Source organism: Neofelis nebulosa, chromosome 4 (genome assembly GCF_028018385.1).
Source record: "Neofelis nebulosa isolate mNeoNeb1 chromosome 4, mNeoNeb1.pri, whole genome shotgun sequence".
NCBI classification, from domain to species: domain Eukaryota; kingdom Metazoa; phylum Chordata; class Mammalia; order Carnivora; family Felidae; genus Neofelis; species Neofelis nebulosa.
This window is the reverse complement of record NC_080785.1, coordinates 23,247,711-23,259,805: the sequence shown is the minus strand read 5'-3', so window position 1 is coordinate 23,259,805 and position 12,095 is coordinate 23,247,711. Positions and strand designations below refer to the sequence as shown.

The 12,095-nt window shown below is 39.4% G+C and overlaps 1 protein-coding gene across 6 annotated transcripts in view; it reads right to left on the bottom strand.

The window, feature by feature from the left end:
* TMEM209 (transmembrane protein 209) overlaps nucleotides 1-12,095 on the bottom strand; it is a 39,088-nt gene that overhangs the window by 13,947 nt on the left and 13,046 nt on the right. For all 6 annotated transcript variants that reach the window (XM_058724273.1, XM_058724270.1, XM_058724274.1 and 3 more), the window contains exons 7-10: nucleotides 11,172-11,347; nucleotides 10,477-10,548; nucleotides 7,891-7,987; nucleotides 1,558-1,683 (exon numbers count right to left, since the gene is read on the bottom strand). In XM_058724273.1, the coding sequence (XP_058580256.1) occupies nucleotides 1,558-1,683; nucleotides 7,891-7,987; nucleotides 10,477-10,548; nucleotides 11,172-11,347 (471 nt within the window). The remainder of the gene's footprint in view (nucleotides 1-1,557; nucleotides 1,684-7,890; nucleotides 7,988-10,476; nucleotides 10,549-11,171; nucleotides 11,348-12,095) is intronic.

Sequence of the window (12,095 nt, the reverse complement as noted above, 5' to 3'; positions counted from 1 at the left end):
AAGCAATACCAAACAAAGTAATTACACATTTTATGAGATGGATGGATGGATGGATGGAAATCCGTACATACATAGGCTATATATTTCATGATATAAAGAAATTGTTTTAAAAATAATAGGTGTGGGGGTGCCTGGGTGGCTCAGTCGGTGAAACGTCCAACTTCAACTCAGGTCACGATCTCACGGTCCATGAGTTCGAGCCCCGCGTCGGGCTCTGGGCTGACGGCTCAGAGCCTGGAGCCTGCTTCCGATTCTGTGTCTCCCTCTCTCTCTGCCCCTCCCCCGTTCATGCTCTGTCTCTGTCTCAAAAATAAATAAACGTTAAAAAAAAATTTTTTTTTTAAATAATAGGTGTGATAATTGTACTGAGGTTATGTTTTTAAAAGGCCTTATCTTTGAGACACATACAAAGCTGTTTACAGATGAAGTGACAACAGCACACAGAACTATATATAACACAGGAGGGGAGCAGGTAGATGGGGATATAGATAGGGCCAGGGGTGCCGAGAGGCTAAAGGCTGCCAGGCCCAGGGGCTGTGTACAGGAGGCTTGAGCACACTGTTGTGTTTAGTGTTAGGAATATCTGAATTCTCCTGATAATAAAGAGTTTTTTTAAAAGTCATGAAAAATGCTTATTTCTTTTTTTTTTTTTTTTATTAAAAAAATTTTTTTTCAACGTTTTTTATTTATTTTTGGGACAGAGAGAGACATAGCATGAATGGGGGAGGGGCAGAGAGAGAGGGAGACACAGAATCGGAAACAGGCTCCAGGCTCTGAGCCATCAGCCCAGAGCCTGACGCGGGGCTCCAACTCACGGACCGCGAGATCGTGACCTGGCTGAAGTCGGACGCTTAACCGACTGCGCCACCCAGGCGCCCCGAAAAATGCTTATTTCTGAACCCCAGTCCAAACCTGGGGGAGAGAGGGTACCATATTGTTTTCAAGTTAAGATTTATGATAAATCTGAAGAGTGAAATACTATTTCTAAAGCTTTTTTTACTGATGAGAAATTTTTACAGTTTATCCAAATAAAAGCAGGGGAGCATAAAGAGAGTTTGGGAGTATCAGGGAGGCTAACTTTCCTGATTCTCGAGTCCGTCTCCTCAGAAGATCACATTTCCCTCCAAATAATCCGAATATAACAGAAATTCAAAGTAGCAACACATTAAATATACATTACAAGAATTGAAAGAAAGAAGGACCAACATGCTAAAATGATAAGGAATGTCACAGTGGCACCCGTTCTTAGTGGTTTAAGGGTAGAAAATAGGTGAAATATTTACTGCAGCCCATGTAGCTCACATTTAAGTTTCCCTCTACAGAATGCAATTAATGAGCACATTTAAGGCTAACTACATCATTTTGACAATTCTTAGGCAATATGAAATATAAAACCCAAACGTTATTCAAGTATAATAAGCCTTAATTAAGCCCTAATTAAATATATGTTCATAAAACAAAAAAAAAAGTGATACTTAAAATTTTTTTCCCCTTGTTACTTTTATTTACAAAATCTCAAAGTAGTGAAATTTTTTTCCTCTTCAAATTACTAATTACCTTTAATCCTTTCGAACAAGTATTCCTGATTGGGTGTAAGGTCTAGATACTGCACAATCGTGTTCAAAGTCGGGATGAGAGGAGCTTTGACCAGAGCAGCTTGCTTCAAGCTAGTAATGCTAGCCTCTGTTAAAAACAAAACACATAGGACACAGATTATTCTTCATGTGGCGTTCTTCAATAGGCGTTGAAGGAATAAGTGAAAGTAAGAATAGAATAGTTTATTTTCACCATGAGCATTATCTCCTTTACCTACAATTTATTTTATTTCTGGCATGGTGGCCAGATTTATAAACACACACACCACATGCACACACATGCCAAAAGCAGCAGCCAGATCCATTCTGGTAAATCTATAAACAACTAATACAAAATTTTTTTGTGGGGGTATGTATAAAAAGATACACGATAGCTTTCAAAATCAGGTTGAGCTGGGGTGCTTGGGTGACTCAGTCGGTTAAGTGACCAACTCCGATTTCGGCTCAGGTCACGATCTTTCAGTTGGTACGTCTGAGCCCCCAGTGGGGCTCTGCGTGTAGGGCTCACCGCTGACAGTTTAGCCTGCTTGGGATTCTCTCTCTGCCCCACCCCTACTCAGCTTGTGAGAGCTCTCTCAAAATAAATAAACTTAAAAAAAAAAAAAAAACGTTGAGGGGCGCCTGGGTGGCTCAGTCGGTTAATCGGCCGACTTCAGCTCAGGTCACGATCTCGTGGTCCATGAGTTCGAGCCCCGCGTCGGGCTCTGTGCTGACAGCTCAGAGCCTGGAGCCTGTTTCAGATTCTGTGTCTCCCTCTCTCTCTGCCCCTCCCCCGTTCATGCTCTGTCTCTCTCTCTCTCTCTCAAAAATGAATAAACGTTAAAAAAAAAAATTAAAAAAAAAAAACACATTGAGGGGTGTCTGGGTGGCTCAGTTGGTTATGTGTCTAACTCGATTTTGGCTCAGGTCATGATCTCACAGTTAGTGGGTTCGAGCCCCACGTTGGGCTCTGCACCGACAGTGCCTGCTTGGGATTCTCTCCCTCGCTCTCCCTCCCCTGCTCTCTGTTCCTCTCCCGCTTGTGCTTGCTCGCTCGCTCGCTCTCAAAATAAATAAATAAACTTAAAAAAAAAATCACATTGAGTTAAAAGTTGCCCCTTGGGGCACCTGGGTGGCTCAGTCAGCTGAGTGTCCAACTCTCGATTTTGGCTCAGGTCATGATCTCACAGCCATGAGACAGAGTCTAGTGTTGGACTTCCTGCTGAGCATGGAGCCTAATATTCTCATTCTCGGGGCGCCTGGGTGGCTCAGTCGGTTGAGCGTCCGACTTCAGCTCAGGTCATGATCTCACAGTCTGTGAGTTCAAGCCCCATGTCAGGCTCTGTACTGACAGCTCGGAGCCTGGAGCCTGCTTCGGATTCTGTGTCTCCCTCTCTCTCTGCCCTTCCCCCGCTCATGCGCGCTCGCTCTCTCTCTCTCTCTCTCTCTCTGCCAAAAATAAAAAAAAAAACTTAAAAAAAGATTCTCATTCCCTTTCTTTCCCTCTGCCCCTCCCTCTCTCAAGTGCTCTCTCTCTCTCTCAAAAAAAAAAAAAAAAGTTGCCTCTTAAGCCACTGACAAGCAGAGACTTTTTAGGACAGTGATTTCTCTTATCATATCAGGAAACACAACTATACAAAGAAATTAATAAGCAAAAATTTTCAGAACGTCCAACCTTACTAATAATATCCAGTGTTGGGGGAAAAAGGCATTCTTCTCTGTGACATGGTTGCTAGAGTATAAACTGGTATAAGCTTTTCAAAGGGTTAGGTACATCATCAAAGCGTTGATGTATTTATTCCTACTGAACTAACCACTTCTTTTTTTTTTTAATGTTTATATTTTTGAGAGAGAGAGAATGTGCGTGTGCCCACTAGTGAGGGAGGGGCAGAGAGACAGGGAGAGAATCTGAAGCAGGCTCCACGCTGACAGCAGAGAGCCCGATGCGGGGCTCTAATTCACAAGTCCTGAGATCATGACCTGAGCCAAGACCAGACGCTTAAACAAGTGAGCCACCCAGGTGCCCCAACTCCACTTCTAAGAAATTATCCCCAAGAAATCATTATAAATGTACACAAAGATTTAGGCAAAATGGTATTTACTCACAGCATTATTAATAACAACAAAGGGAAAATGCCCTACATTTTAGATAATCAAGATCAGTTAAATACAATGTATTACACATACAAAAAAAAATACAATCTAGCCACAAAACCAGTACTGGAGAATATTTAACAAATAGAAAAATTGGGGAAAAAAGCAGTCAACAAAATTGTATGACCCTAATTTTTTTTTTTTTTTAATTGACATCCAAATTAGTTAGCATATAGTGCAACAATGATTTCAGGAGTAGATTCCTTAGTTCCCCTTACCCATTTAGCCCATCCCCCCCCCCACAACCCCTCCAGTAACCCTGTTTGTTCTCCATATTTATGAGTCTCTTATGCTTTGTCCCTCATCCCTGTTTTTATATTTTTTTTGTTTCCCTTCCATTATGTTCATCTGTTTTGTCTCTTAAAGTCCTCATGAGCGAAGTCATATGATATTTGTCTTTCTCTAATTTCACTTAGCATAATACCCTCCAGTTCCAACCACGTAGTTGCAAATGGCAAGATTTCATTCTTCTTGATTGCTGAGTAAAACTCCATTGTGTATATATACCACATCTTCTTTATCCACTCATGTATGACCCTAATTTAAAGTGGCTCAGTTGGTTGAGCGTGTGACTTCAGCTCAGGTCATAATATTGCGGTTTATGAGTTCAAGCCCCACACTGGGCCCTCTGCTGTCAGCACAGAGCTGATTCAGATCCTCTGTCCCCCTTCCTCTGCCCCTCCCCCACTTGCACACACAAGCACTCTCTCTCAAAAATAAACATTAAAAAAAAATGTACAGCTAGGAATTTACCCAAGGGATACAGGAATGCTGATGCATAGGGGCACTTGTACCCCAATGTTTATAGCAGCACTCTCAACAATAGCCAAATTATGGAAAGAGCCTAAATGTCGATCAACCGATGAATGGATAAAGAAATTGTAGTTTATATACACAATGGAGTACTACATGGCAATGAGAAAGAACGAAATACGGCCCTTTGTAGCAACATGGATGGAACTGGAGAGTGTGATGCTAAGTGAAATAAGCCATACAGAGAAAGACAGATACCATATGGTTTCACTCTTATGTGGATCCTGAGAAACTTAACAGAAACCCATGGAGGAGGGGAAGGAAAAAAAAAAAGAAAAGAGGTTAGAGTGGGAGAGAGCCAAAGCATAAGAGACTCTTAAAAACTGAGAACAAACTGAGGATTGATGGGGGGTGGGAGGGAGGGGAGGGTGGGTGGTGGGTATTGAGGAGGGCACCTTTTGGGATGAGCACTGGGTGTTGTATGGAAACCAATTTGACAATAAATCTCATATATTGAAAAAAGAAATGTACATGTGTGATATACGTCCTCAGCTCCTAAATATACAGTTTTTAAATTTTAATGTTATATTATGGTATAACTTACAATTGATATACATATATGTAGTTAGTATCATAATCAAAAATAATAATTGTGACTTAAAATTGATAGTTGTTATCTCTGGAAGCAGAATTATGGGTAATATTCTTGTGTATTTCTGTCTCTACTTTCCAGCCTTTCTACAATGAACATCATATACACTGCATTTTGTAGTCACAAAGCAATGTTGTCCTTTTTTATTTTAAAGTTTTTATTTATTTTTGAGAGAGAGTATGAACGGGTGGATGGGCAGGGATAGAGGGAGACACAGAATCTGAAGCAGGCTCTAGGCTCCAAGCTGCCAGCACAGAGTCTGATGTGGGGCTTGAACCCACGAACCGTGAGATCAAGACCTGAGTTGAAGTCAGACGCTTAACCGACTGAACCACCCAGGCGCCGCCCCAGCAATGTTGTTCTTTTTAAAAAGCACATCACACTGGTAAAATGTTGTAGAAAATAACATTTTTATAGCTTTTAAAGAAAGCTCAACGAGAACAAGCACAGGTTCAAATAACATTACCAAGATCTAGAAAGTAACTATTCTGGGCTTTGCAGTCTAACAGCTCTGGCCTCAAAACACTGTTCTGTGTTGACACTGGGCAAGATACTTAATTTGTGTCTTAGCAGCCTCATCCATAAAATGGGACACTGACAGCTAGCTTTCAAGGTTGATGTGAGGGTTATACAAATTACACGAAACATTTAGATACTCAATAGACACCTGTGGGATATACAATTCTATTCTTAGTCTCCAGAGAATAAAGGCTGATCAAAAGACACCCAAAGTAAAAAAATAAATAAAAGACATGCAAACTAAGTAGAAAGTACTAATGTGCAATCCAAAGCACTTAAATATTTCAAGGAAAAATTTATTCTCTACAAAGAGGTGGTTGAGGGGCGCCTGGGTGACTCAGTCGGTTAAGCATTCGACCTTGGCTCAAGTCATAATCTCACAGATCGTGGGTTTGAGGCCTGTGTCAGGCTCTGTGCTGACTGCTCAGAGTGTGGAGCCTGCTTCAGATTCTGTCTCCGTTTCTCTCTGCCCCATCCCTGCTCATGCTCTGTCTCTCTCTCTCTCAAATATACAACAATACAAACATTAAAAAAAATTTTTTAATAAAAAAAATAAGAGGCGCTTGACTAAGATACTCCTTTTTATTTTGAAACCTAATTACTTAACCCTAAATAAGTTATGGTAAATATATTTTTGGCAAATTATATGGAACCTTAATAGTTTCGTTTTTTGCAGGTAAAAGAGTTGAAAATAGGTGATTTTCAATTAGCACTGTTACACATTCTTTATGCTTTGTACAACTTTGGAATTAATATCTGACAAGGGACTTGTATCTAGAACATAAAAAACACCTCAATGATAAAAAGACAAATAACCCAGGGACACCTGGGTGGCTCAGTCAGTTTAGCGTTCTTCTCTTGATTTTGGCTCAGGTGATGATCTCATGGTTCATGAGTTCGAGCCCCATGTTGGGCTCTGTGCTGACAGTGTGGGACCTGCTTGGGATTCTCTCTCTCCCTCTTTCTCTTTCCCTCCCCTGCTCGTTCTCTCTCTCTCTCTCTCTCTCTCTCTCTCTCATAATAAACAAACTTAAAAAGAAAGACAAATAATTGAATTTAAAAATGGTAAAGGATCGGAAAAGGTATTTTCTCCAATGAAAATGTATGAATGGCCAATGAGCACAAGAAAAGATGCTCAACATCAGTAGACATCAGGAAAATGCAAATCAAAACCACAATGAGGAACCATTTCACACCCATTAGGATAACTATAATAAAAAGGATAGACAAGTGTTGGTGAAGATGTGAGGAACTGAAACCCTCATACGCTGCTGGTGGGAATGTAAAACAGCACAGCTACTTTAGAAAACAGTCTGGCTGTTCCTCAAAAGAATAAACATGGAGTTACCACATGGCTCAGTCATTCTAGCCTGGAGAAATTAAAACCTATGTCCACACAAACACCTGCATGCAACTCTTTATAGCAGCATTATTCATGATAGCCCAAAAGTGAAAACTCAAATGTCAACCAACTGATAAATGGGTAAACAAAATGTTGTAGATCAATATAACAGGACACTGTCTGGCAATAAAATGAAACGAAGCAATGATAAATGTCACAACACGCATGGATGAACCTTGAAAACATATTAAGTGAAAGAGCCAGTCATAAATGACAACATGCTATACGATTCCATTCATATGAAATATCTAGAACACACTTATCTATAGAGATAGAAAGTAGATTTGTGGGGGGCGCCTAAGTAGCTACGTAGGTGGCTCAGTTGGTTAAGCATCCAACTTTGGCTCAGGTCATGATCTCGCAGTTTGTGGGTTTGAGCCCCACATCAGGCTCTGTGCTGACAGCTCAGAGCCTGGAGCCTGCTTCAGATTCTGTGTCTCCCTCTCTCTCTATCCCTCCCACACTCACACTCTCTCTCTCTCAAAAATAAATAAACATTAAAAAAAAATTTAAGAAAGTAGATTGGTAGTTGCCTTGGGCTGGGGAACGCGTTATTGGGAAAACAGGGTGACTGCTAAAGGTTATGTGGGGTTTCCTTTTTGGGTGATGAGATATTCTAAACTTGATTCTGTTTGCACAACTCAAATCTCTGAATTGTAGACTTTAAAGGGGTGAACTGTACGGCAAGTAAATTCTAACATATATCATAAACATTTAGTTTTGTCCTCACCTCAAGATAACAAAGGAAGTTGTTAAACAGCCCAATAAAAAAAGAAAATTTCTACTTGGCAGATTCACTGAAGGAAAATCAAATGTTGCTCTCTATTTTCACATACCTCCTATCTGAAGCTCGGGACAGCCCATTCGTCTCATCTGTGTGCTGACAGACTCAATCTCTTGTACCAGTGGCACTAATATTGTCTCATTGATCCACTAGGGAAGAAACAAGGCAAAGATTTCACACACATAATTCTAAAGTATTTCTCAAATAATGATATTCATGAAACACTAAGAATATTTTTACTGTCTTGTACTTGAATATTCTGTTAAACAGAATATAGTGAAAGACAATGAAGTAGCAGCTACCTGAAGTCTAGACAGTGAAGCAAGCCAGCAGAGTGTAAAAAGTTATACTCTTTTTTTTTTTTTTTTTTAATTTTTTTTTTTCAACGTTTTTTATTTATTTTTGGGACAGAGAGAGACAGAGCATGAACGGGGGAGGGGCAGAGAGAGAGGGAGACACAGAATTGGAAACAGGCTCCAGGCTCCGAGCCATCAGCCCAGAGCCTGACGCGGGGCTCGAACTCACGGACCGCGAGATCGTGACCTGGCTGAAGTCGGACGCTTAACTGACTGCGCCACCCAGGCGCCCCAAAAAAAAGTTATACTCTTAAAGCACATATGCCTGCTTTTTGCTGACGAAAATATAAAAATTTTAGTTAAGTTTTTCTCAAAATTTCCTGTGGTTATTATACTTAGCTAAAAGGATAATCTCCGATTTACATTTCTACAGCAATTATCATACATTTATCCATGTCGTGTTTATATTGGTTTGTAATTAATAAGATAGTTTTTCAAACTAACATAATTAACTCAGCAGGCTTACTCAATTTGCTAACTACGTGGAAAACAGATCTATTTGATACTGGTTTATGCATATTAAAATATTCCTTTAGGATTAGAACTTAAAATGCCACTTTGGATGGCTAACATCAATCCAATTCCGGATGTGAAAAGACTGTCCAAGGAAACACCCCATTTGAGTTGTTCGTGTGTTATGTGTTTCGCATAGGTGTCCGTGGCAACTTTAACTGCTACTTTAGTTCTGTTTCCATGCTTCTGTTTAACTATAAAATGGAAGGGTGAAAAAGTTTCCGATGAAATACAAGTCTACAATTCCTTATACAAATTTGTGAATTAAGAAATCTATAAAAACAAAACTTTTCAGTAATCCATTTAGCAAGCAAATCAGATATACCGCAAGGCCTGAACTAAATTCCAATGAGGCTATTTACACACTTAGTGTGACTATTCACATGTTTTGCTACAAATATTGATGTCTTTGATCACCGAGTGCTAACCAGACTCTGCTAGTAAGTAGTATTACACAATATTATATGCTATATGCACACTGCTTTTTATTTTTATTTATTTTTTATTTATTTATTTTTTTTAATGTTTATTTTTGAGACAGAGACAGAGCATGAACAGGGGAGGGTCAGAGAGAGAGAGGGAGACACAGAATCTGAAGCAGGCTCCAGGCTCTGAGCCATCAGCACAGAGCCCGACGCGGGGCTCGAACTCACAGACCGTGAGATCGTGACCTGAGCTGAAGTCGGACACTTAACCGACTGAGCCACCCAGGCGCCCCGCACACTGCTTTTTAAAAAATATCCAAAAAACTTGAAACTTTCAAGACTGTAATTAGAAATAAAAGAGAGTACAGTACTAGGACATCATTTTACTCATTCATTCTTCCAACATTTACTCAATGCATTCTACTCGCGAGCCACCCTTGGGCTGCAACAAAATTACCCAAGGGGTTCAGGGCTATATTCCCTATGTTGTACCTTTCATCCTCGTGAGGGAATTTTTAGGTTTAGAAAGCCATCCAGTGCTTCTGGTTCAAGAAAACAGGCTGCTATTTTCACTACTCCCTCCTGATACCTAATTAAAATTATAGTAAAAGAATAAAAAAGTAGACAAGTGATTTCAACGTATTTCTCGAAGATGTAGAGTGAGTGGATGAGTGTTGAAGGGTGAAATAGTGGAAGAAGTGGCAGCCTCCGTGGAATCCAAGCGGAACTACCTGCAGTGGAGGGGGGCCAACGTGTCCAACAGAACTTGGGACATACAGAGACTACAGAGGGGCAGAAAGAGGCAGGGCTGAAACAAGGGAACTCACTTATTCTGTATGAATTGGCCAAAGAGAAGAGGGTTCTTCTCTAAAACAACTGAAGAAACTGAAATATTCTGAAGGAGCTTATATATTACCTTCTCTCTCTAACTTAAAAGTTCCCTGAGGGCAAGGACCTCATTTTTGTTTCCCTCATATTTCTAGACATATAAAAGGTTCTGCCAGAAAAGCTCTTTGAAAAATAAAATTGAAAAAAAATTTTTTGAAAAAAAAATAAATAAAACTGCACTGTTGGGAAGATCTTAATAACTAGATATGTTATTTCTTTATCCACTCCAAAGAAACTGATTTACTAAATATGGAGAGAAAAACAATCTAATGAAAACAGACACCATAAGGTAAATGTCATGTTTATCCTTACATGTGTGCCATCCATATTGCATTTTTCATAATAATTAATTCTGATACTCTAATTAGTAATTAACACCTCTAAATAATATTCTAATAACACACTTCGCATAGTAAGAGGCAACAGTATTGTCTGAAGAGTAATGTCAGAACTTACATTTCTGAACTTAGCTGTCCACGAATCCATATGATCAAGAAGTTGTCTATTCATAGTCACTCTTGCCCAAACCTATTAAAAATATGTTTCAAATGAACAATCAGTGAGGAAAACTCTTGTCAGAAATTGCTCACTTTCCTCAACTCTCAAAAATATGTGGAAAAAAAATCTGAAAAACAACTTCATCAACACTGATATTCATCTAATTAATATGCAAGAATTTTCTTACTACCCACTTGGTTGCTATTCATGCACAGATAGATCTTTAAAATTCCTTACGTTGGTATGTTTAAAAAAACATTCCTGCTTTATGAACAAAACAAAAATCTTATTTTTGGTATTAAACTGATAAAGTTCAAATGTTCTAATCCAAATGTATTTTAAAAGCAGGAGTCTCGTATATACAAAGTACAAATAGATACTTGAGATAGATACCTTTTTATAAATGAATGCAGAAAAATGTTTTAGGCAGGATACTAATGTCAACTGTATGCAACGAAGAATAAAACGTACAATACAATTCAGTTTTAGATTCACGAAGTTACATAGGAGTCTCTCCAGTGTTTAATGTGTGCCAGATTTATGTTTCTGGCCAGTGAAAGTGAAGACTACAGACAAAAAATGTTCCAGAAGTAGAAGAGACTTTCTAACAATCTGCCATCAGAAATATTAAGTCATTTTTATTTTCCATTTACCTCCTCTGCAGCTTGTTTAGAACTGAGATCAGCCTCATCTTTGTTAGCACATGGGGCCTGAGACCTACAGGCAAGCTGATACTGAAACTTCTTCAAAGTCTGTGCATAATCTCCCATGGAACGATTGTAGTTCCAGAAGGTAGGACTGGTGGAAGGCGAGGTAGAATCTGGACTCCCTACAATAATGAATTTAAAGAGCATCAGTGTGTGCTCTAACTCTAACTGTGACACTTAGAGTTAGCACACGAACACTGGGTATCTGGGCACCTAGGCGATGGCAATCAAGGAAGACAAAGCCCCAAGGGACTCTTCTCTCCCCTCCTCCCTGACATTACCTCTTCTTTAGAGAACACAGACTGCCTGTGCTAAAAATTAAAAAGAACATTTTCTGAGCAATATCAATCAAGTGGTTGAAAGTATCTGTTTATTTTTGTTGTAAAATTAAGCTTGTTTCATTCTCTAAGACTTTCAAATGACTCAGCAAGAAACAAACAAAAGACAAATTTCCTCAGGAAATAAATAGGCTAAGGAAGTTCCTTGCCTGAATTTTTAGTAGCTCTTTCTGAATGGTACGACTACAGCTTCCTATTAATAAACTACTCTGTGGGCCAGAAGCTCCACTCACTCTTCCCTGTACTACACTGCATTCTCTTTATAGCCTGTAATAATTCCTGCGTTGCATTCAAAGAGACTGCCGATTACACTTTTAAATTTATAAATTTACTTTTAGGAAATGTTAATAGTTAATATGGGGACTTAATCCTCTAGAGGATTCTACCAGAGCAGTTATTACACTTTAAGGCTACAGTTTGTCTTTTTACCCAAACAGAATTTGAGTTCCTTGAGGGCAGGAAATATTATTTTTCCCCAGCATCCCTGTGAGCTGATGCTGTGGCTGCTCTGGAGAATTCAGTAGGCTTTGGG